Source organism: Pleuronectes platessa, chromosome 6 (assembly GCF_947347685.1).
Source record: "Pleuronectes platessa chromosome 6, fPlePla1.1, whole genome shotgun sequence".
In the NCBI taxonomy this organism is placed as follows: Eukaryota; Metazoa; Chordata; class Actinopteri; order Pleuronectiformes; family Pleuronectidae; genus Pleuronectes; species Pleuronectes platessa.
The window spans coordinates 24408316-24434027 of NC_070631.1; the positions used below are offsets into that span (position 1 = coordinate 24408316).

The window sequence follows — 25712 nt, forward strand, 5'->3', positions numbered from 1 at the left end:
TGGCAATAAGTGATTCCAGCTTCATACTCACACAGCCACAGGACACCTCACTCTCCTCTGCACTGCGTGGTCAGATTTGCTCACTCGCTGTGTCTCTGCAGGCCAATGCTGCTTGACAGCATGTAGTGTGTGTGTGTGTGTAGATTTCCGTATTCCAGGGTGCACGTGTGCAAACCGGGGACCCCAATGTGTATATTTACGCATGCATGCACATGTGCAGTGTGTATGTGCGCCAGAATGCGTAAAACAAACTTGAAAGCACAACCGACGGCAGCGATGTAAAAACAGAGGGAACCCTACTGGCCAATGGGAACACGGTATGTTGCGGGACCCCCACCCCTTCATTCCTCTCCTCCCTCCGGCTCCCTCTGTTTCTCCCTCCAGCTCTTCACTGGGGCACTGGGGTGAATGGGCAGCTATTCTTATTCTAATTCCTCTGTCACTCTGTGGGCCACCAGCTGAAAGAGGGGAATGGTCTCCAGGCTTTTGGAATGCACCACCCCTTTCTTCTGGACACGAAGGGAGAGTGAAGGGCAAGAGAGGCAGAGGAAGCCAGAGAGAGCAAGTAGAAAAAGACATGGTGAAAAGAAGAAGAGACAGAAGATGAGTAGGGAAAAGAAAATGAGGAAAGGAGAGAGGAGGGACAGCGACAGTGAGAGATTGTTTGGGGTAAACTAGGCCAAAGAGCTTCACCAAAAAGACCCAATCAACAAGAGTCATCATTTCAAACACTTCCGCCCATCCAGAGTCAAACTAAGCCCAAACAGAGTTTGCAGACCAAAACGAGGATAGCAGCACTTCTAAACGTCTCTGTTTTAGTGGCTCTAAAAGTTGTAGGAATAGTGTGGACACCAGGTTTATCCACAGAAGAGTTGTTGCATTTTCAAACATAAACGTAGCAGTATGGATATAATCAAAACCATGAAACGTACGCCTCCAAAAACTAGTCAAGATCTAGAAGTAGAAGAAACTCTCTGGTGGCCGTAGTAGACTTGTAAGATATCTTTTTGGCAGATACTCTTTTTAGTTTGATGGTGGACAGTTAGATGACAAGATTGATGCAACACTTAAGTGGATACAAGTTGCAAACAAGTGTTAAAGGGGACATATTATGAAAATCCCACTTTTGTAGTGCTTCTACACGTTCATTTGGGTATCTGGCATGTCTACCGTCCTAAAAACTCTGGAAAAAAACAACTCCCGCGATTTGTTATGGTTTCTCTATGTCAGAAACGTCATGCTTGAGTGACTGTGAATGAGCTTCCGTATGCTTCCCTCGTCACAGGCCAAATGGGAGTCTCTTACATGGTCGGTGTCTCCGCGGTGTCTCCCCCATGTCTCCGGCTTGTCAGGTGGCGGAGAGTCAGGCTGCGACAGCCCCAGCCTCGCAGACAGGCTTCGACCCGCCTGACTCTGGTTCAAAACAATATGGTTGCAAGATTGTATCTTCATCTCCATATTTCTACAAAGGTAATGGATGGCCAAGATCCGCGCGCTCGTATCTCGTGGAGGAGGGGGCGACCCTCAAAACAGGTCAATCTGAGGAGGGCTGTTTTAGACAGGGTAAAGAGGGTGCTGTTTAAATTATCCTTATGGTATTTTGACCAAAATATGTTACAGACATTTCATTAAGACCCCAAGGAACCATATCACTTTTTGGTAAAAAGGGCATAATATGTCCCCTTTAAGTGAGGGCAGCTTTTAGAACAGCAGAGATAAGGAAGATGTGATGCCATTATTTAACACTTTTTAAAAATTTCTATAGATATAAAAAACAAGATGCACTATATACTAACGTTGTTGTGCTGGTAGCAATCATAAGTTTGTTACTGTTCGAAAAAGCAAACTAAGTTATTACCCTTGTTTCAAGTCAGAGTGCGAAGCTAAAGCCTAGTTCACACTTCATGATGTAGAGCCTGATTTGCCAGCTGCAAATGAGTTTTGCAAGTCACAGACAAAAGCCCCCGATTAGTGCTCGATTGGCAGACACCTCTCTCCAACAAGTTCCCGCCATGTCGCAGACACCAATCTGATTTCTAACCTGCTGAAAATCGAGTGTGAGTCTGCAGAAAACTCTGGCTATCTCCTGGCAATCCGCATGCAGGACGAGTAAAGGTGGGGAAGGTACATGTAGTTAGTTATGAGGTACCCCCAGATTTTTCACCAGTCAGTCACAACAACTGCAAGACTCCCAATCAGTGTAGTGTGAAATACGCAGGGATCTGACTTTGAAAGCTGTTTTTGAACTTGGCCTACAGCTTACCTAGCTCTTGCTTTCAGTTTTATATTTTGCATGGAGAGGAAGGATCGGTATCAATCTTTAACAAACTCTCTGTCAGAGAGACAATATGCATTCATCCAAAACTGTCTTACTATTTCTTTAAACATGACTTTCACACTATGGTATATGAAGGTAAATGAAGGAAAATGACAAACGACCGTACAGGTCTGAGGCAGCTCTGGTGCCATGACTGGGTGGGAAAAAAGAAAGAGAGTGGAGTGGGAAGGTGCGTGTATGTACCTGTAACATCAACAACAACAAAATCAACAAACAGGATATTTTTATCGACATGGGTGAGATTTAGGTGAGATAATTAAGGAACTGCAGAAGAAAACCAAACAGCTTTCACACCCATACTGCTCTTTTGACTTGACCTTTGACCTCTTCTGTAGAGTGAGAAGGACCGACCAAATTAACCTGTCACACATGAGGCACAGAGTAGAGAAGTGGAGTTTCTGGTGCAATCTGTCGGCTAACATGGTGTGTACTTTATTTCAATCTATTTTATTGCTTTCTTTGTGTATCAATGCAACTCTTCAGCCAAAAGGATTGCTGTCAGAAACCTAAAGCGAGCAATGTATAATTTCAAATGCAGGTGCACGTGGCAATTAACAGGTTCTAACACATTTGTGCTCAAGAGAAGCAGCTCAATCCGCCGAAATTAAAGCTGTGGGCATCAACAAGTGAATTTGAGACTTGACAAAGCCAAGCAAAGTGAGATTATTTTTGAAGGAATGAGACCAATCACACTGATCATCATCACAAACTCTGCAGCAAAACAATTATTGCACACTCAAAACTAAACCATTTGTCCCCTTTTCATCACAAACCAGGGGATGTATTTTCAGGAGGTATCTCAGGATTTCTGCAGAGAGTTTAATCAGGATTGGTTGAAGAAGACACGTTCTTTATAGGAGTGGGGGGAAAATGTATTCTGTTCAGTATCGCGATATTTACGACCGCAATTATATTGATAAAGTAGCACAAAGTATTTTTTTTTTGTATACTTTATTTACAATTTTTGCAATATTTAATTATATATGTAAGAGCCCCTGGCTGGCAAATCATGACGAGGAGAGTTTCAGAGTTTAAAAGATACCTGAGCATTCCAGGTACTAGTGTGTCTGCTGAAAGGGTGTTCTCCACTGCAGGAGATATAGTAACGGCCTAGAAGAGCACTTTAACATCTGAGCATGTTGACCAACTCCTTTTTCTGAACAAAAATGCCAATAGTCCCAAATGAACTTAATATTTTGGTTCATGACCTTGCAGCCAACTGGACTGGACTCTAGCAGTACCAATTTTGTTTATTTTTCTCAATTTTTTTAAAGCTCTAAGTTACTCTTATTTATATGATTATTCTCAGGTTTATGTTACTCTATTATGTCTGCTTTATGTTACTGTATTGTATTTAAATATTTTAAGTTATGTGCTGGGAGCTCAGCGTTCATGTGAGAGGCCTCCTATTCAGAAAATAATTACAAAGGTCCTGTGTCCTGAATGTTCAAGGACAACGTTTTTGCACTACCCTTTCTTAGTCTTTGCACTACAGTTAATGTGTAGAAGACAATGTTGTTCACAGAATAAAATGTGACATTTGAAGTGAGTTGAGCAGTCTTATTTACCTCATTTTTTGTAATGCCTTTGAATAATATTGGGGACATGAATCGCAATATATCGCAAAATCGAATCTTGCTGTATCGCAATATGTTAAGAATCGCAATAATATTGAATCTTGGCCCAAATATCGCAATACTATCGAATCGTCACATTTTTACCAATTTCTTTATGAGCAATGTGATAGGTTACTCCCACTTGCACCATTCAAAATGGCACTTCAGATACTGTTTAATACCTTGCCCCAGAGCGTGCACAGATCGTTTTTCTCATTGTCCAACATTACCCTTCGTAAAGTGGATGGATCCATATTTGCACTGATTGGTGTTGAAACAGTCAAAATTTGAAATGGTCTCTTCATCACAATTTGAACATGTGTGCAAAGGAACAAAAAATCCATTATGGAGGACCTATATAGTCAAATGAGTTCAATTTAAACTCAATCAGAGTCGCGATGAGAGGGCCTTGGTTCCCTTCAGAGTTAGAATCTTATTTGTATATCCTTGATTCACTTCACTTTCAAACCAAAACTGCTAGATATTTTTACACGTTTTTCAACATTTAAGTTTATTTCTCAGAAAGTAATTCATGGATCTTGGCATGTTTAGTGGACTGATTTATAGGGTATTCAATTTGGTGCAGATCCACCCAAAAAGAGCGTTCTTTTAATATTGACTGTATGATTTGTTATTGTATTGATAATAAAGTTTTACATGTGCCCGAGCTGTTCTGTCTTTTTAGACTTTTGAAATATCACAGACTTGATGATTGTAAGAGGCCTGTGTGGTTTTGGATACCTTATAAGTGTCTGCTTGTTAAAATGGGTACACTGACTGTACACATGCATACATTAATATGGCTCTAAATGTATAGATAAAGTAAATGTATAGGTAAAGGCAATACGACGTACGAAACAATGATTGTCATAGTGAGAAGGCAAGTTTAATGCAGCAAATCAATGTCCTTGAAAAAAAACTTTGTCACAAACTCTCACAATCACTACAAAAAGATAAGAGGAACCTCGTATAACTTCTGTGCGGCAGTCAGACAAAGACAAGAAATCTCGAGACACTAGTCCAAACAATCCAAGACACCCAGATCCTTGCACACCATAACATGATAAGCTTGACGCTCCGTGTGTGTGTCTACGTGAGTTTGTGTACACATCAAATGAAGGGCTTTAGACTGAGCCAGTGAAAACCCTGCCGACGCGCTGCAGGCTGAGACACTGTTGTTAAGGTATTGTAAAACAAGGCTGGGCTGGAAATGGGATCAGATCATACGGATGAGTTCATGCAGGAAGTCTGTCTTCCATTCAGGCAGGTGACTCAATATTGAAACCAGCACCACTGTCAACTACACCAGAGGTTTCAGTCCAGCCAGATTGATTCAAATGCACATACATCTTGCTGCACCAATGTTAAGCTCAGTTTAGTAAGTGTTCAAGGAGCTAAAATTTAGTGTTTTCACTTTATTCAGAACTTTTAAATCTATTAATCCATTACTTTTAGATATCTCTTTAACTGCCAATGACTTTGAACTGTTTTGAGTATTTTACGCTATAGCTATCTTATAATAATTTAGGAAAAGGTCCTCCAAGAAAATGGAAGTAAATGCACTTAAGCATTACCAAACGTAATACTAGTTTGGTCTCACTGACTAATGTATCATTAGATGATTAATACTGAGGCATCAGGATGTGAGCTACTTATGTATCTGCTGGAGAAGCAGCTAGTTTGTGCTACACCTTTATATGCAGTTTAATAATTCAGATGGTTGGTGAGATAATGAATGGGACAGGAAAGAAATTCTAATTTCTTTTTAGATAATGAACATTCATTTAAGCAAAATCATGTGAGATATAGAGGGAGAAACATAATTATTTTGTGGAGTTCTTAACAAGTAATGAAGATCTGAAATGTGACCCCGACTACTCACTGCTCTTTTAAGGGCGCTAGAAGATTGGACAAACTGGTTTAATCTTTCTTGTATTCTAAAATATGCATCTGCCACACATACACCTGCAGTGTGCAGCGAGCAGCAGATAACGTGTGCTCAAGATTAGGATATATTAAAAGGTAAGCTTTGATCCAAGCTCTGAGGAACACAAAATAATTGACTGCTGTTTCCTGAGTTTGACATCAGTCCAATATTGTGAAAAATACTTTCAGCTTCCCTGGGGGACGAGATGAGAACAACGCTCATCTTTTCAATTTAGATTTATAGCATGCATCACATTTATAGCAGTGGTTTCCAATTACATAGAAACAACCTGAAAACTTGGTTGGGGGTGGCCCAGTTTCTGCTCCGTCAGATTTAAAGCTGTGGTTGGTCAGCATATAAAAGCTAGAAAGAGCAGGCTACAATTTGCAACTGATACACCGCCCTCCCACCGACCCTCTTGTCAAGCTACGCCCCCAAAACACATGAACTTGCACTGACTGACAACTGTTATAAGCTGACTTTTCCATGACTGTCTCACTAACTTCAGATTATTGTCTCTGCTTCAGCGGTGCACATCTCCAAGGCTGAAGTTATGTGCAGTGAGAGCAGGGTGCATCTACAAGTGACAGACTGGTATACCAGCCAATACTCAAACAACCTTTTTAATTGGTTGCTATTGGGCCGTGGAGATGATTTGAATAAATACGATAAAAAATATTTTTGAAATTTACCAATCCTAACTTTAGCAACGCTAAGGTAACAATGAGAACTATCAGTGAAAAACACACAAAGAGCCAATAACCATAAGAGCTTACAGTAAGTCAATGACTACAAGTCAAAAGACCACCCAAACACAGCCTCTTCAACTGAAAGGATTTAGCTAAACCATGGCAACAAAAAAGGAAACGTCTTCCCATCAAACAACTTCTCAAACCACCACATACATGTCAGATCTCACTTGTGGAGCCATAGGATATCTTATAATACTATCTGGCTACGTGATTTATCTCTGCTGGCCTCTCACAGCTAAAGAAAGATTACCGTCAATGTTAATTCTGCATTTTCGGGATAACAAAAGGGAGTTCAATCTTCCATTCACTGCAGATTTTCACTGCCACTGACACCCCAAATACCTCATGAAGCACACCTCATTCCTAATACCATAAATACTGTCGATCTTACTTGGCTTTTGTCCATGCAACCTTTGTACTTCCACAGAAACAGACACATACACAATGAACAGTGTGTATGTGGGGGCTCCTTTACATGTACAACCAGTGCATTGGTTTTCTGCCTTTGTTATTTTCTAAACAATTCCCTGATCAATTCTGAAATCACCCTTCAGGGTCTTTTGTTTTAATCATAAAAATTAATCTTTAACTTAGGGAGACACACCTGCAAAACCCACAACAGTGCATGCACGGGCATGACTGGGCAGTGGCAAATAAGGAAGTTTAAAGGTGGTTAAATTCAGTGCAGACACACACCAACCAACACAATCACCACTTTTCATGTTTGGACTAGAAAGCCAAATAATCCTTAGGTGAATGGTGGAGGTGAATGGGGCGACTCAGAGTTTGGCTCAGGACAAATGCCTGTGGAGACGGTCAGTAATGTGGAGATAAGCCAGGCAGGGGTACAATGATAAAGAACATCAAAGCTTGTATATGGGCATGATAGGATTTAGATAGGAAGGAACTTGTTGGAGGTTCGGTAGTGTTTATTCACACCACATGATGACAGCTATCTGTCAGCAAACATTATGTGTGGATTACCATTGGGGAACGGTAGTTAGATACCATATCACTAGGATGCTAATATCAAATGTTTAACTCTGAGCTAACAAGGAGTTTTTCCTTCTTGGGTCCTGCAATTTCAGGCACAAAAAGAACTCCCCTGTTGATCTAGTTTTCTAACCCACCTGCATGCACATTTCACGGTTACATCACTTATATAAAGTGGGCTGAATCTGAAGTCTCATGCTTGATGACTTAGCTAAATAGACTTGGTTTGCAAATGAGAAACAATCTGCACTTGAAACAAGCACAGATTATGTCTCCTGTGATCTAAAAAGCAAAGGGACGATCAGTGTTTTCCTGTTCACATGAATGAGAAGCTGGATATTTGGCTTTTCTTTTTTCAGTAAGATTTAAGGAAATTGCATTTCCTGTTATTGAAGAGAAAATCTTGGGTGAGTGCAGGAGAGGGCATAAGAAACTTTATCGTAGAGGCAACGATCTGCTTTACAGCCTGAGACTGAGACCTTCTCACAGCATGTAAATATTTATAGAAACATGCATTATTACATTGGGCAGACCTTTATAACTCTACTTATTATACACAATGTCACAGCTATGAGCTTTATTAAATGTTTGTTTGCTAAATGTTTTTCCAACACCCTGTTCTCTGACGTGTGAGTGTACATCCTGACTATGAAAGTACCATTTGTTGTAGATACGATGAGATAAATTAGCCTGATATAACTTTCAGACAGGATGACACAAGCAAGAGACTGGAAATTATGCGTAGCAGTCATCAGAGCCTCTTGTCAGCGTGCGGCAGAGAAGGGGTTGATTTACATCGGGGGATGTAATTATGAGTGTCTCGGCCTGAAGAGGCCCGGACACAGGCTCCAATATCAAAGACTTATTTCAAAACTACTTCTTCTATCATTGTTTCCCAGTGACTAGGGCTATACTGTATGTACAAGACCAATAAAATAAAATAACTACTCTTTACCATTTTACACACAGCAAACACTGTTCAGAAACACACCATGGGAGCAGCTGTGCAGCATTAACTAAACAGAAGAATTTGCCAGGGTATCAGTAGGGTTGGGTCTTATTATAGTGAACAGAATTATCATGGTTATTCGTATCATAGCTGTTATATTATTCAAATGTACGTTAATACATTTATTACAAGTGATAATAGTATAAAACCATGTAACACCATATCAGACAATATTAACATTGACGAAGGGAGGCTTTAGCTTGCTTAAGAGGTATTTTCAGAATATCATTAATATTTTTAGTTTGGTCCGTGTCCCATACACTAACCAGGCGCAGGCAGGGTTTATGATTAATACTGCAGCCAGCCCCCTTTTTCTGAAATTTTTTAGCAATGGTCACAATTTACATATATTCTGTCAATAATCAAATAACAGAGAGGCAGCGCAGCCCCCACACTGTGTCCCACATGGCCAGCTCTACCATTCAGGGTCTGAGAGACTCGTGGATCCTCTTAACCCTTCAGGTTAGAGTTGATCTCAGCAGTGGGGCGAGAGGCCATGTCCATGAGCTGATTAAAGCTAGACTAAGCCTGCAAGGGCCACGAGAACATGTACCTCCCAAACACACACACACAAACACACACACACACACACACACCGACTCAATACTCTGACAAGCTGCTGAAAAGAAATAACTGCTGATATTGAATTCCTGAACTCCCAGGAAGAGAGCGAACGTTTCCTCAGTGAAAAGTTAAACTGTTAATCAAACAAAAGGCACCAATAAGGAGAACATGCTTTTTTGAGGTTACACTGATATTCCTTGTTAACTTGTGTGAGCTCAGGGGTCCAGCTGTTATAGAAACAACACAACATGTTGTCAGTGATGCTGTTTGTTCTTCACCTGCAGCAAACATTTGAATATTACTCAAACTATTCTGGACAGTGAATGTGAGCTCTGCACTCCATTAATCTGTGCTGCTGGTTAATCTGGTAGGAATGTGTGCAACAGTGTCACAAATCAGCCTCCCAGCCATTAGCAGCCTGCACACACACACACACACACACCCACACACACACGCACGCACGCACGCACGCACGCACGCACGCACGCACACACACACACACACACACACACACACAGTGCAAGTGCCGGTTTCTAGTTCCTTCAGCAGAACTCTGACACAACTTTTTGGCAGCTCTCTTTTTTACTTCCCAGCTTTTGCATATATTTTTTATTTGCCATTCCCTTCATAACAAATCTGATAAGGTTGCAACTTCCATTCCAACAATGCCTGCAGTCAGGAAAGAGGATGTCGCACCTTGTTCTGATTGTCAAGCGACAAATTGTGATTTGTGCATATGGTTTGTACAAATATAATTCAATTTTGAGTTAAATCCAGAACCTATCCACATTCAAATACATTTCAAATGTTTTTCTGATGAACCACCACTTCCAAGGGCAAGTTCCTGCTCAATGCATGTGCACCACACTTGTCTGATACTGGATCTGCTCTCCAACACATCACATCTTAAACTCTGAGGAATAAACACAGGGAGTTTCTCCTACAACAAACAAATGTACAACTGCTTTCTAGTGACCACACAGCCTCATTTAACACACATGTTTGAGCAGAGGGGAACACGAGGCTGCACTTGTCATGAAGCCTCGGTTGCTCCAGGCTAACTACAGTGTAATAGTGACTCATCCAGGAAAGTTGAATAAGAACAGAACCATAAACCCATGCTGCGATGCAAACTTAATGAACAGTCAGCTAATAGTTTGAGGGAAAACTGCAGCGTTTACTCACCAATACTTGATTTAAGTTAAGGTAAACTTTAGTGTTTACTCACCAATACTTTCTTTAAATTAAGGTAAAACTGTAGTGTTTACCCACCAATACTTTCTTTAAGTTAAGGTCAAACTGTAGTGTTTACTCAACGATACTTTCTTTAAGTTAAGTTATGTTTACTCACCCATACTTTCTGTGAGTTCAGTTCAAACTGTCTACATCAACATGACAACTAGCTAAAGGCTTCAAAATGATGGAATTAGCCTAGCATAATTCAAAGGTTTAGCTCCAGGAGGATGATTGGCAGGTAACGCAGTAATAGCACAGCTTCCATATAAACTCAGTGGAGAATCCACTGTGCTGATATAGAGTTTCTCTGAGGCGTGGTCAGGACACGAATGTTCGTAAAGACGGAAGATTAGATGGAGCGCTCACCTGCTCGGTAGTTTTCAGCGGCTCCTCTCTTCACACACACTCACACTAACTTTCTCCCTCTCTCCCTCTCTCCCTCTCTCACTCTCTCTCTCTCTCTCACTGTCTCTCTTTCCCTCTCTCGCGCACCGTCCGGCAGCACTGCCTCTGTGGGTATGTGTGTGTGTGTGTGTGTGTGTATTTCCGTTAATCCAGGCGGTAAACCCAGCGAGCAGCGGAGAAGGCGGAGCTGAAGTGTCACCGGCGGCCTCGCACCGCGGAGCAGCGGCAGGTGAGGAGGTCCCCACCCAGTCCTCCCACTGCCCAGGTTAAACATTAGCGTCAACTAATCCCTCGGTGCTTCACTACTCACCAGTGAACTTGAATGTCAGGAAAGCAGATACAGCAAAGTAAATTAATCTGGACAGCTTTTCTCACATGAGAAACACAAAGCCACATGTTCCATGCACATTCCTCTAGTGGCCTCTCCAGGACTTTCTGAATCAGGGGCAACAATTTACACAGAAGGGGCAATTATATATCCAACATCCCTGCTCTATTCCTTATTCAGATAAGGTCCACATTTGAGTCATAAAGTATATCAAATTTCTTTAATCATTAAGTATATTTTAACTAGATGTGGGACAAGCATGTAAAATCGAATTTGTCCCTGCTGTCACTGGCCTTATAAATACTCTTGTTACGTATGTAGTATTCTCAATTTTTTTGTGTTGTACATACTGTACGTCCATTGATGGGGCGAATGCTCGGCTGGCTGTGCAACAAGTCGCCCCTCAGGGACAATGAAGAACCTTGAACCTTGAAATCCTTCCCTTGTTTACTGTCAGCTCTATAGCTTTTAACAAAGCCACACATCATAGTATATATTTGGAAAATAATACCTTGTTCAAGGTCGTGTACTTCAAAAAGGCAAAACATACAAGTTGTGGTATTTATTGGTAGTGTAAGCTCTGTTGCATCACAGCAAGAAGGTTCCTGGTTTGAATCCCGGTTTCGGCCTGGGTCTTTCTGTGTGGTGTTTGTATGTCCTGTCCATGTCTGCCTGAGAGCCGGGGGCGCTTTACGGGCCCTGGCATGAGAAGAACAGCAGAACAACCAATTAGTCTATATACCAACACACATTATTTGAACAGTTCTAAAACAATTTTTTGGGGACTTAATGGTGATGTGGAATATTTGACATCATCTCTCAGAGAACCTTGACGTAAACTGGCAAGAGAGGAAAACAAGGCAATGAATGAATCAGCAGCGAAAATCAACAGCTGAATAGGGCATTTGTATTTTTTTCCATTCATGATATGATGTGTTTGTTGTTTGTGTGTCTAAGGATTAGATATTTCAAGTAAGGTAATTTCTTCCCACGTGAAACCGGCATTACCAAATAAAAATGTGCAATGAGAGGTAAAAAGGATTTCCACTCGCAGCATAGTGTGTTCCCCTGTCTTGCTTCGATGGCACGAGGTTAGTGGAGATAGCTCATCACCGACAGGATTTGAACCACGGGAATTATCAAGAGATGACAGTCTCCATCGCCGAGCTCATTATATGGTGCCAGTCGAGTCAACTGATACACATCACATATCCCTAACCAGCAGCCGCCTCATACGACGACAGTCTACTCGAGGTCAGTGTGCGTTCGTGTTTCGACCTGGTATGGGCCGGATCGAGCAGCTAGTGGAAAAGGGATGGAAGTAGAGACATGTTGTTTATGTGTAAACACTGACTCCCGGTAGAACTACAAGGAAGTGACAGGGAGTAAGATGTGGGGAAAGAAAGACAGGTAGAAAGAGGAGAAGCTGTAAAGACCCACTGTCAGGAATCTGTGCGGGTTGCGCAAGGTAAAACCCAAGGCTGGAATCCATAATTATACTGCGCAGTGTAACACAAAGATGAAAGTAAACAGCAAGCATGAAAACAACAGATACTTTATACTGTAGGTTGTAATCAGAGGCATTATACAGAACTTAGAAGTACTAAGGGCAGTGATCAGCAACAGATGAAGAGATAAGCAGCGGTTCAGCAAAAGGTGCACGGCAATAAACAAAAGAAACTGTAAGGGAGAAAGAGTTGTGAGGAGATAAAGAAACTGTGGGAGAAAATCTGGACGGAATGATAAACACATGAGAGAGGTGCGAATGCTGGATGAAGGTTGTAATCTGTCCACAGATATGCTCTTTGAGTAGGGAAACATCTGGAGGAGGTTGTTTTACATGATTGCTACACACTCCAAAAGCGAAAATGAACAGTTGAAAACCAGGGATACCCTCTTCTTTTCATTCTTCACATGCTTTCCGGTGATTTTAAGTGTGTGTGTGTGTGTGTGTGTGTGTGTGTGAGAGTGTGTGTGTGAGTGTGTGTGTGTGTGTGTGTGTGTGTCACATTATATGGAGTGCATGCGTGAAAGGAATGCGGCAAGATGTTTTTTTAGTCCATCGTTTTTGAAATAGCTCCATTTGTTAAAGATTTGTTTGACATCCTATACTCGCGATTCTGGATCAGCAGCAGTGAGTAATTTCAATTCAGTTTTTTCAATTAGATTATTATAGTGCTGAATCACAACACTTATTATCTTGAGGCACTTCACATGGGAAGGCTGGACCTTACAAAGAATTGGGGTCTGGTAGTCATTAAGGTCTCGTAGTTCATACCATGTTTAAAACTATATTACAGTGGGAACAGTAGTGAGTCAAGCAGAATGTAAATCAGCTTGGAATTCATTAAAATGTTCCCTTCATGTGTTTATTTCCTGGTTATCCAGCTGTATAGTATATCATGCAAATGTGTGCACTTTAAACCACGCAGACTTAAACACAAAAATAAGCCAAGCAAACATTTCTAACCCAGCATTTGCTTTTGAGTCCTGATGTAAAGGTTGCGTTTGGCTAACGATGAATCTGAAAGTCTTCCTCACTTCACTCACCTTAAATGTGCTTTGGGTATCAATATATCATGACCAAGGTCTGCCCCCTAGTGAGGAAACACATCCAATGGCTGGCCTCTATTTGGGGGCTCCAGCTGAACTTCACTGTTACTTCAGTGTGCAGTGATCCCCTGAGAAAAAACTCCAAAGAGACCAAAACTGATAATGTGGGACTATAATATGTAGGAAGGGTTCCCCCTCTACTTATTTCTCCTCACATAATATCTTCTCCTGATCATTCATTCATATGTCAGCCAGTTCTTCAGTTCAGTGTGAAATGTCTGAAAGCTCCTGATGACATTCGCACGCATGTCATCAACCTTCATTTCATGTTAGCCATGTATAATTTAAGCAGCCATGTGCAGTGTATTCACTGGTGAGGATTATTCAATGCAATGGCAAAGAAGGTTAAGTTTTAATTTGTTGGTCTGCCTTTTATTTAGAGAGCTACAGTATGCTCTCTGGGATCCCTTCTAGTTTCTTCTAGTTTTTTTTTGTCTATTTATTAGTAAACAGGATTATTCAAAGACTGCTGGACAGATCACCAATGAACTCTGTGGAAAAATGTGGAATGGGTGTGGAAAGAACCCATTGTAAATTACAAACACTGTATGTAACCATTGATAGAACTCAAGTGGGTTTAATAAGTAACTGAAGACAGGAAACTGGCAGGAGGCACATGCCTACGTTAACCTCCCTGGTCGCTGCTAGTTTCATGTTAAAGGCTAACACTTCTCAGCTTTATCCCCAAAATGTTTAAAAAAACGTGATGTCACATACCACAAGACACTTTACATCACTTGCCATTTTGGTGTCCCCCACAGCCTTTTTCTGTGTGACTGTGTAATATAATCATTAACCCCAGCATGAAAAAGTAAGCAGCTGCTACATTAACCAGTTTTACATTTCCTCTCGGTCGTCTTTGAGATGATCGGTTTTCAACCCAACTGTTGCACACTGAACCCCCCCTGTTTAGCTCCATTCAGTCCAATGTAGGACCTCCTCATGAATGCCGTCTACAGGCATGAAGTGGTCAGGCTGTCTGTAGAATGGATCTGAGTCGTCTTTTGGAACACTCACTTCAAACTGCAGACCAAGATTTTAGCACAGAACCTAGACCTGTTTCTGGATGTTGGTTTTCCCTACAATTCTGTTTTTGCTATAGGTAATACTTACCTACTTACTATACTCGGGTTACCCAAAGACACAGTATCTTTTTGCTTATCATTTTAGCTTTATGGCCTGTAACTTTGTACTTTTTAGTTTCACTCTCCTCTGATAGACTTCAACACCAAACCAGAGAGCAGAGAGTTTAGCAGCGTAAGAGATCCAGACGTTAAAAAAAGAGAGAGAATACCAGAGTCACACTTGCCAATTGACTGGAAATATGAATCCAAATAAATGCTTACATTTTCGAATATCTTCTCATGTGTAAATGGCAAAGTCATCAGCTCTGAGTGTTAATAAGACCTATACATGTTGTGTTAACTTGTTGTGTGCCAGTTTGTTGCCTGGGTAATGTGAAAATAGCAACATGGAGACTGGAGACAATTTGATTGAGAGAGGGAAAATTACTCTCACACAATAATACTTTTTTATTATAATTGCTTTATCTGACAGTCTAAAGAAATTGTAAAGGGTTGCCAGGGTAGACAGAGCAACTCAACCTGCAACATTGACCATGATCATTCTTCCCTGTTGTTGTAGTAAATCCTCTTATGTGCTCACGCTGTTTGGACCGATTGTCTGACACAACCTGACTACTCACACTGTACGTTGCATAGGCTCCTGTGGACCAGGTCTAGGCTGGTGTTTTGGTCAAAAAAGAAGAAGTTTGTTTGCTAACAATGCTAACAAGGGAGTAACATACTACCGTGATCATATTCTGTTTGACCAAATACGTTTGAGGCTACTATTGAAAATAGATCAGTGACTACACTCTGATTACTGTACTATATGAACCCCCTCATCTGCTTCTTTATCTTTCTTGCTGTGCAATTTCTTCCAGCCCAAAACTACATTTCCAACTTCTGTTATGTTTTTTCATTTCAAACCGACGTAGTGAGGGAGAAGGTGCTGATTTAGGGGAATCCACTCTTGATTGTGCTTCATCTGTGCAAGCGCCTGAAGACATTTCATACATGTTAGAAATTCATATGATTATCTGATCAGGCATCTGATCACACCTTGTACCCCCCTTTGCACTGCCCAGTTTTTTTTGCTATTCGTGTGCAACTTCCATGAGACTAACCATCACTAATATATAATAAAATATCATAATACAAATTTAATCAAATATTAAATTATGGGCAAAAAGTTATTATGTTATTGCTTTAGAAATGCTATTACATTATCGGCTTTTATTACATTGAAAACTGAAAAATGATTACGTTATTGGCAGACATGTTATCTTTAGTTATTATATCATTGGTTTCTACACAGCCTCCTCCAGATAAATGCATATAGAAGCAGCCTTAACTTGCTACAAAAAGAAAATGTATATATCACTGATACAAAAAATAAAAATTGAAAAAGTTATTGTTACATGTAGACATTCAAACATGCATTTCACCTCCTCCAGAGCTGAACCGCAGCAGAACAAATCAATCATTTGATGCCGGCCACCATGTGGATCCACCAATTGGCCTGCACAGTCCAGCCCAGCTTCTCACACTCAGAAATCTGCTGGAGGAAATGCTCCTTGGCCGCAGCCTCACCCTGTTCATCCTGGAGCGCCTCCCGCAGGTAGCGCATGTCCTCTGCAGCACTCAGCTCTGGAATGCCGGTCAGCAGCATTAGGGAGAAAAGAGTGACCAGCAGACGAGAGTGGGAGCGCAGGGAGAGGTAGGCCTGTGTGCAAGTGTCCTAATGGTGGTAAATGGAGTGGGGAAGAAAAAGAGGAGCAAAGTCAAAGATGAGGAAATAAAGAGAAAATAAAATAGGATGCAAGAAATCATAATATTGCAGTTTTCATTTTGAATATTTGACACACAAAATGCCAGTACAGATGCACAGCGGATTCGCTTGAAAGCTCACTGAACAAACATTTCACATAAATTCCCACCCTAATTCATGCATGCAGTGTATGTTTGGGGGCAAGGTAATTTTTTTGCAAATTTTTTCAATAAAGGCAAAAATAGACAATATTATAATGATAGTCATAGTACTCAAATAAATGGAGTTAAAATTATGGGTTTGGGATTTCTGAAAAATCATCTCTATCTGATAATCACAGTTCATTAAAGTCAAAGAATTCACCATCTAAGCATCACATTTCATAATTTGCTGCTGTTCCATAAAAGGAAGTTGAAACACATCTCGGAGCCTACTTCTTTTATTTATTGTTGCTTATTTTCTCTTTTTTTATATTTGTGAACTACCATTTGTCCAACTAACAAGTATTGTCTGTGTATCCAAAGCCTGTTGAAAATAATAAGGCCCTCCATTGCACTGGCTGAGATGTTCAATACCATGAACACAATATACTGTACTTTATTTTTGAGTCAGTTACATACAGTATGTTGTTGAAAACACCAAATAAGTATTAATCCATGTCTGAAAAAGTCCCACTATAATGTTTGCTAGAATAAAACAAAACATTTCTGCTGTTTTTAGGAAAAGACTTGCTAAAATGGATGAATAAATTATATGAATTAAAATCATGTAGCCTGTTTCAATCATCAACAGGATGTAAAGAGTTTGGGGCTTGATGACTGGACAAAAATAACAACTACACACAAAAACACACAGAATCACACCTACACACTCAAAAACGGTCCTCTTACCCTGAACCGTTGGAAATATAGGCTGTTGCGACCTTTGACCCTGCCCATGACAAACAGGAAGTCAGGTGTGAGGACAAATGGTACACGCTCCCTGGTCATACCAAGGAATTGCTTCCTGTTACCCAGGATGTGACCGAAGTCGATGTGAAACAAGTTCCCTGATGAAAAACAACATGAAAAACAACATGAAGGTTAATACTCTTCATCTACATTCATCTTCTTAATTCAGTCTCATTTGTTCATTTTTGTTTGTCATTCACTCGTAGTGTCATTTTAATAAGGGAAGGACTGAAAGATAAAGTGTTTGCAATTGCACAAATGCAAATTTTTGCCAGTTAATGAGTTCAATCAACAGCCAGTGTGATGTGAACAGGGATGTGTGAGGCGTACCTTGGTCTGTGATCATGATGTTGTCATTGTGTCGATCTCCGATACCCATTACATAAGTGGCCACACAGTAACCAGCGCAAGACTTCACAAACCTCTCCACAGTCTCGTAGTGCTGTAGTGAAATGGGATTACAGAAGTCCGATGATTTTGGAACATGACAGATCAAGAGCATTCACACACTATATTATACAATAAATGTGTTTCATCTAATGTAATAAATATGATCTGGTCTTCTCTGCTGACCTTTTGGCAGCTGCCCACACCAATATGACCCAGCATGTTTACTGGCCAACACCTCTCAAATAAGAGGGTGCAAACCTAGATTACCAGTAAATCCGGGTCAAAGTCTTGTACAAAACCTGGGTCTGAATCGTGTCCATTTTTTCATATGACTTACAATTTCCTGGAGTGGACACTTGGACTTGAGCCACTCAAACAGAGCATCATTTCTGAAAGCTCCAGCTGTTCCTCTGTGGCCCCTCTGCACTGCAGCAATGGTCGCTGCATTCCTCACTATCTCAATCATACCTGTAGAATAAAAACTTGATTAAAAAATGGGGATAGTGGGAGAAGTGGCGTCAGACTCCTTCTTCAAACATGAAAAACACGCCTCCGTACTGCTTGTATGGTATCAACCAAGTGTCTGCAAGACCCGACATTCAAATTCGACCCGAAATGGCTTAATTTACACCATCTTTTAAGTCTAAAAGTATGATACCGTAAGTTACAATGCTAGCAGATGTAGCTAACGCGCACCATTGGGCTAGAGCTTGATTGCGGGTTCATGCTTATGAACATAAACACAGCTTCAGAGGAGGATATTAGATGAGTTTTAGGCTGAAAACATGGTTTAAATGACGGAGGCATGTTGTGTTTTTTCTCTTTAGTTTCTTTAGTTTGAAAGCATTGATCACCAGTTACTTCATTTGTATTGGATTCGACTGCAACACTGATTACCCCGGATACTCCAAAAGTTTGGTAGGGTTCAGGACAGCTGAAGCAAATAGAACTTAACAGCATGTATTAAAAAAATCCAAATATATTAAAAAAAATTGAAAATGTAAGAAAGAGGTATTTGTAAACCACACTGATGTTGATACCTATGTTGTGTCCTGTGGAGATGCAGCCATATGGAACAAGGTTAAGGTCCAGAGATTTCTCCTGCCAGATAGAGTCCATTACCATCAATGTCTAAACAGGAAGATGCACATGTGTCACATCAGCCAAAGATAAAATACATTCATCAACACCACACAACATCCAGAGTGAGTAAGATTACTCAAAAGTCCGTTGAGTAATTCTGGCAAAAACACAATCTCCCTCACCTGAATGACGAGCATGTCCTGTCTGAGGTCGTCGCCCTGTTTGAAGATTATTCCGACAGGTGTAGCAGAGGTGGGCGACGGCATGGGAGAGAACTCCAGCCACAGAGGCTTCTTCTTTGAGGCCATCACTTTGCATTTATCCAGCTGGACAGGTGGAAAAGAAAGAGAACTGATCTTTTTTTGCTAATTCAAATAACTTTGAAATGTCTTGAAATCAACTTATTTCCACTACTGATAAGTTCCATACAACACTCTGCCAACTGATTCTGTCAAAAGATAACTATACCAATGTCTTTCCCTTAACTTGAAGCCCCTGAAAACTTGACCAAATAAGCAACAATCACTACAAACAGAAGAAGATAATCTGTTTGTTTGCTTGTTTGTTTATTTGACTCAGACCAATACTTGGCTACGTTTGGTAATCGTGGAAAAGCTAGCAAGAGAGGCTAAACTTAGAAAAAATGCAACAGATAAACCCGAATCCCTCCAATCGGCCCTCTCGTCAAAGTTACGCCCCCAAAACACAATCTGATAAGTACTCGAAAAGGTATTGTGCTATTTGGAAATTAAGACATTTGCAATATAAAGTACTTTTCACTTTGTAAACTCTTCAGTAGCTACTTTCTGTTGTCATTTAGTTGAAGAGGAAGTATTATTTCAAGTTTATGGTCAGTGGGAGACTTACGCAAAACTAAACTTGCTAAAGGTATAATAAAAAAATAAGATTACCATAATACTCAAATGCACCTTATTTGTACACACACAAAAACAATATTGACAAAGCTTACCAGGATCATTCCAGCTTTAATGCGAGGGTCAAAGGGCATCAGGAATTCATTTGGAAGATTACAGTTTCTGAGAAGCTCTTGGAGCCTGATGGGAGCTAAAACAACAGCAAAAAGAAACAAAAGACATGCAATTTTTTTCAATGAAATGAACTAAACGATTTAACCTGATCTATCCAGTTCTTTTCAGACTGGAGTACTTGCCACAGAAAAGAAAATATATTTGACTCAATAATGAGATGAATATATTAACTGGAACTGGCTAGACAAATGGTGTGACCAAAGGTTTTGTAACACAAGATGGAAAACGGGTGGTGAATGCATGAATACATTATATGAAAAAATAGGGATGTATTTCTTGGTTGTGTCCAACCTGTAGGAGGGAGGTCAGTCTTGTCAGGGTAAAGTGTCTTTATCGTTAAAGCGACCTCCTGCAGAGCTTCCACAGCTTGGACCTGCTGGGCGAAGCTGTCGAGCATGGCCTGGCCACAGCCCAGCAGGTAGGCCTCCAGAATCACCGACATGCGCTGGCGGAAGTAAGGACACCCAGCCACTTCGCTGCGGACGTACCAGAAGAAGAAGTGGCCGATTCTCTTGCTCTGCAATGAAAGACGTGAATGAGTCCACATTATACTGCAATTAGACTAAAGTGTCTCACTATTGTGTGAACGTCCTAGACAACTTAAAAGTGAAGTCAGTCAGTGCCAATAAGATCCTGAATTTGACACAAGAGGAGTAGCAGAGGTCAGGAACTATAATGATTAAATATTCACTGTTAAATTAGATCCTGTATTTCACAGATCCCTGTCCCTCGACCTGCTGAGACCATGTTCGTGAGTATTGATTTAGTGAAAGTGCACAAGCAAACATCTACAAAATAATAAATCCAATAGACACACTTCTGAGTTATAATCTTTTGAACTGTGCGTTAAGTCCATGTCTTTTATCCTAGAACTGATCTCAAGGATGTTTTGTGCATTTCAGTCTGGTTACTGTGTCAATAAATATGAAATGTATTCGGATTAGTAGTTTTTCAGAGACACGATGCATTAAATAAAACTATCGTGTTGTGTATTTTTCTTTTTAAAAGAAATTAATAAATACCAACAAATATGGCAAAATGATCACTGGCCTCTTAGTCTTAACATCAAACGATGCTGTACGTACTAATGCTGCATAACTCACCCGCAGGGCTCTTTGGATGAGGTACCTAGCAAGGAAGCTGTCGTGGTAAGGTTCCACTTTAAGGGTCTGTATGAATTTAGAGGACAAAAAAAACTATTACAGTCTCTATATCTACACACATTGGAATCCTTTTTTATTACGGACAGAGACTAAAGGTTTCCGTTGAATTTTCTCTCTGAGAAATTAAGGATCCATTTTTTTGATGCATTTATCAATTTACCATAAAAGACTACTACATCCCAAACAAACACTAGTGTAGGGACAGCTGATAAAACATGGCCGTTGTCAGTATTCAGCTGGCAAAATCATTGGTTTGAAGACAGGAACGATTAGTCTATATTTGCTGTCAGAAATGAAAGATACACTTTTTTTGAAAAATATTAATTAAATTCTTAGAATTGCAGGTGTTGAATCTGCTTGACAAACTTTTCCAAGCTGAGTTTTTAAATTTGGATATATAACTATGCAAAGTTTTGATGCAAAGGCTGTGGGTTGTAGCACTTGAATGCATAATATTTACATTTTCCTCCAATAGAAAATGCTTTCATATATTTTGTATATTCAGTTATTTTCAAACTTGAGGCTTGATTTATTTTTTAATTTTTCAGATCAACAGTAAACACTAACAACAAGTTTTCTTTGACACATACCTGCACCAGCTGTAGCAGATACTTCAATACATCATCATTGGACAGGCTCTCCAGTCTCTGGACAGCAAGTCTCCTGACTCTCTCGTCAGCAAAGTCAATGCTTAACAGCTCCAGGGCCAGTGTGATATCAAGCTCATCAGTATCCCAGTTTCCCAGTAGCCAGTGAACATCCTCAACCACAGTGCGGTTCATCCAATCAACATTGCGCAGGAAGAGGGGTAGGTTGGACGCGTAGCGGATGCTCTCCTCCCGGAACTTTTTTAGGCAAGGCCTTTGGGTTCTGACAACTGTGGATAGGGATCTGAGAGCCATTGTGTCACTTGATGGGCCCTCAGGAGGTTTCAAATGTTGAGAGGAAGAGTCTGTGCTGGTTATAGTGGGAGAGGGTGAGAAGAGTGAGGGAGACATTTTGAGAGAGGAGGCTGTTGATATAGGAGAGGAGAAGGGGGAGTTGGGACTGCCAGAACATTCAGGTGAACCAAGGCTATTTGGCAGAACCACAGGGAAGCTGTAGCGGTCTAGAAGGAAGCTGATAGCCATGGAATCTGCAACGTCTGGGTTAGTAGCAGAGGACAGTTTGTCTGCCTGGTAGGTGATGGCCTCTTCTTCCTGGCCAGGGTAGGACCACATGTGCAGGGTGTAGGAGCCCTGGCTGAGGAGGGACCTGCAGGGATGAACAAGTTTGGTGGGTTAGGGTCTTTTCTAGTCATAATTTTAGTTGAATCTGAAATATAAATAGGGACAATTTCATACACAAATTGCTTACCTGTGATCTATGAGGAGAAGATTAACAAAGTAGAGCAGCTTCGTCTCCCCTGAGTCTTTGGTTATTGGGGAGATGTCACCACCACTTGCATTAATGGTGAAAGCCAGCTTAGCTCCACGTGGCAGATCCCTGAGGAGAACATCAAAATTGAGCCATTCATTCCACAGTACTTCATCTGCGAAGGCCTTGGGAACAGACGAGACTGAAGAGAGGACCTTGTTGCCATAAAGAATAGAAGCTTCGACATAAACAGCCTGGGGGGATTTGATTGGAAGATTTGGGATGTCAAAGCCAAGCAACTTGACCCTGAGTTTTCTTTTACAGTCCCACAAAGATATCATGAAGATGTCATCCAGATCCTTCCCTTCAAGGCAAAGATCATCATGGGAGCTGAACTGGCCACTGAAACCATCAACGAGTGGCCAGTCCACAATACGGACGGTCTCCTTGACAAGCTGTGAGTCAGGCACCACAGAGAGGTGAAGGTCTTGATTGGTCCTCAAGCAATGTCGAACCCAGAGGAAATCGCTGAGATGGTAATGACCTGATAAAAACTCCTCCCTGCCTGAGACTTTTAATACCAGTCTATCAAAAGTATCAGCATGAAGCCCCTGGTCTGCCAACACACTTCTGAGAACTTCAAGAAGAACATCTGGGGTTGCACTAAAATCCACCTGAATGCTGAAGCTGATCTTGCTCATGTAATGCAGGGTGATAGGAATCTTCCTGTTTAGTCGCTCCTGCAGGTCACTCGGAATGGGGGCACAAGTTACCCAAGGCTCGGTGGCATACAACTTATCATCTCGATTTCTTAGCTCTTGTCTCCTCGGAGATGCCAGTTTCCTGCGGGTGAATGTGAGCTCACCAAGCCGGTCAGACGCGTCTTTCTCCAGGTTATGTCCAATCAGGTAGGCCAGACTCTGCTGCTGTTTCTTCTTCTCCTCTGAATCAACTGCCACCACAGGTTTTACCACTATATGTGCAGAGAGGTGCCCAGTGTCTTCACGCAACCATGGAATGTCCAACGTCCTGATAACCTGACAGCCATCGTAGGCCTCGTACCATTCATCCCCCCTGGCATATAGCAGAGTGTATCTCTCTGGGTCAAGTAAAGCAAGTGGATCTGGATGACAGTTTTTTTCCTCGGCCTATAGGAAAAGAGACAATGTTGACGGTTTCAGTTTGACAATGTGTTTGAACAAGACAAAGGGTTTACAGTCATGTTAGCAGCACTGTGAGGTTGTATCATAAACTGTAATTAGGATAAAGATAGTGTAGCTTAGCATCGAGGTGGAGAAGTACTGCTAGGTCTGTGACTCTGGTAATGGCTTTAATTTTAGAAGTATTATATTGGACAAAATACATTTTGACACATCGATCTATCTATCCACTCATTCATTATCTATACCACTTATCCACCGTCTCGTTGAGGGAACTCTTGGGTTTCTCTATAATATTGCAAGGTAAGGTTACTATATCTTAATCTTTATCTATGATGTGATTTGGCACTATACAAATAAAATTGAATGGAATTGAATTATCGTTTAAGGTTGTGGGGGGAGCTGGAGCCAGTCCTAGCTGAAATTGGACAAGTGGCATGGTACACACTGGACAGGTAACCTGGGTATCACAGGGCCAACATAAAGAGACAGAAAACACTTTACACTCACATCCACACCTGTGGCCTCATACATCTTTTTCACCAGGTGGCTGCAGATATACATATTGCTGCCTTTTTTTTTAAATCTACTGATGCTGTTGAATAATAGGTTATTAGATGTATTCCTATACATGTGATAAATATGTGCCATAGAGAACTATTAAATTAAATACTTATTGTAAGTCGCTTTGGATAAAAGCGTCAGCTAAATGAAAAGTAATGTAATGTAATGTAAATAGTTGTCAGGACATGTGCAGACAAAGAAAAGTGCATCCCATGGTAATGCTGGATAAAGAAAGTAAGCAGATCAGTTGAGTCATTGGGATTTAAACTTTTCCTCAACCTGTATTCTTTAGTCTTGATTCCAGAACAGCAATAATGCCACCATCTAAACAAAATGATGACATCTTCACTATTCAGGTTGTCAAGTTTTTATCTATAAAGTACGCTGGAATGTACTTTATTACAATGACCAGCTATTAATGTGCATATATTAAAAAACATGAATACAACCTTCATAAAAACATTTTTTTTAGTTTATAGACCATCAAATATGTGTGGGCCTACCTGCATACAGATGCGTAGCCTCAGCTGGTAGATGCTACACTGTGCAGGGAGGATGATTGACACTTGCTCGCAATCCATGTCAGCATTGTAGCTCTCATCACCGCCCGGTGGTGGACCAGGCACAGGCTTCAACTCACAGATAAACTTCAGGTTGTTCTCAGAGCAGCTCTGAGTCGACATCTCAGATTGAGGCTCCACAGCAGACGGACTGTCAGACTGCTTCACGAACAATCCGAAATCCATTGATATTGCAAGAGAGCAAAACCTGAGGTTGAAGAGGTATATTTAAATATGCATCTATAAGGTTTTTAGATCTATCCCTGCAGAATGATTTACAGGTTGTTGATATGGTGTTGCAGATATAGTGAACAAAGCAAATCAACTACAAACCAAACAAACCTTAAGATGATGTGTGCTGCGTTACGGTGTAGTCCGTGTGAGTGTGCACCCGTGTGACTGTGTGAAACAGTGTGTTGTTTTTGTGATTGCTAGAGACTTCCTCATTCTTTGATACCTGTTCTCAAACACCAGCACAAAAATAAATGCCAACAAAGGCATCTACTGATCCTCTGAAGGGGTTAACTTCCTAGTTTCCTGTTGTTAATTAGAGCACGTCTAACCTTTCATGACATTTTCACTGTAAAAGGCAAGGGTAAATGGGTAGTTCTGCTATAAATAAAATACAATACACAGTCAAATCTATTTCCCCTGATTTACAAGTCAAGTCTAGTTATGTCCTCAAAAATGATGGTAAAGAGAAGTAAAATGAGAACTTCTGTGTACTTTAATTCAAACAGATTCAAATGGGACTGTATTCAAAGTGCTGCAGGAGTTCCCCAAACCTGTTCTGTTTGTCTGGCTCGTTCATCTTTGAAGGCACT

The 25712-nt window shown here is 40.8% G+C and overlaps 2 protein-coding genes across 9 annotated transcripts in view; both read right to left on the reverse strand.

Moving 5' to 3' along the window:
- lamb2l (laminin, beta 2-like) overlaps positions 1-10995 on the reverse strand; it is a 55713-nt gene extending 44718 nt beyond the window's left edge. For 2 of the 7 annotated variants that reach the window (XM_053425109.1, XM_053425106.1), the window contains exon 1: positions 10802-10995. Coding sequence is in view for 1 of the 7 variants with exons in the window: in XM_053425105.1 (XP_053281080.1) it covers positions 10551-10554 (4 nt within the window). In the remaining 6 variants the exon portion in view is untranslated. The other 5 variants (XM_053425105.1, XM_053425107.1, XM_053425108.1 and 2 more) reach the window with 4 other exon arrangements.
- A 4274-nt stretch (positions 10996-15269) lies between these two features.
- si:rp71-17i16.5 (phosphatidylinositol 4,5-bisphosphate 3-kinase catalytic subunit gamma isoform) lies at positions 15270-25343 on the reverse strand. Of its 2 annotated transcripts, XM_053425510.1 has the most exons (13): positions 25231-25343; positions 24832-25096; positions 22605-23752; positions 21839-22502; positions 21189-21254; positions 20377-20602; positions 20007-20101; positions 19219-19362; positions 18994-19084; positions 18291-18421; positions 17894-18005; positions 17504-17661; positions 15270-16583 (listed from the first exon to the last, which is right to left on the reverse strand). In XM_053425510.1, exons 2-13 carry the CDS (start codon positions 25072-25074, stop codon positions 16326-16328), a joined length of 3336 nt encoding a protein of 1111 aa, XP_053281485.1. In that variant the 5' UTR covers positions 25075-25096; positions 25231-25343; the 3' UTR covers positions 15270-16325. The 2 variants fall into 2 exon arrangements, with proteins under 2 accessions (XP_053281485.1, XP_053281486.1); XM_053425511.1 differs by lacking the exon at positions 21189-21254.
- Between the last annotated feature and the right edge of the window lie 369 nt (positions 25344-25712).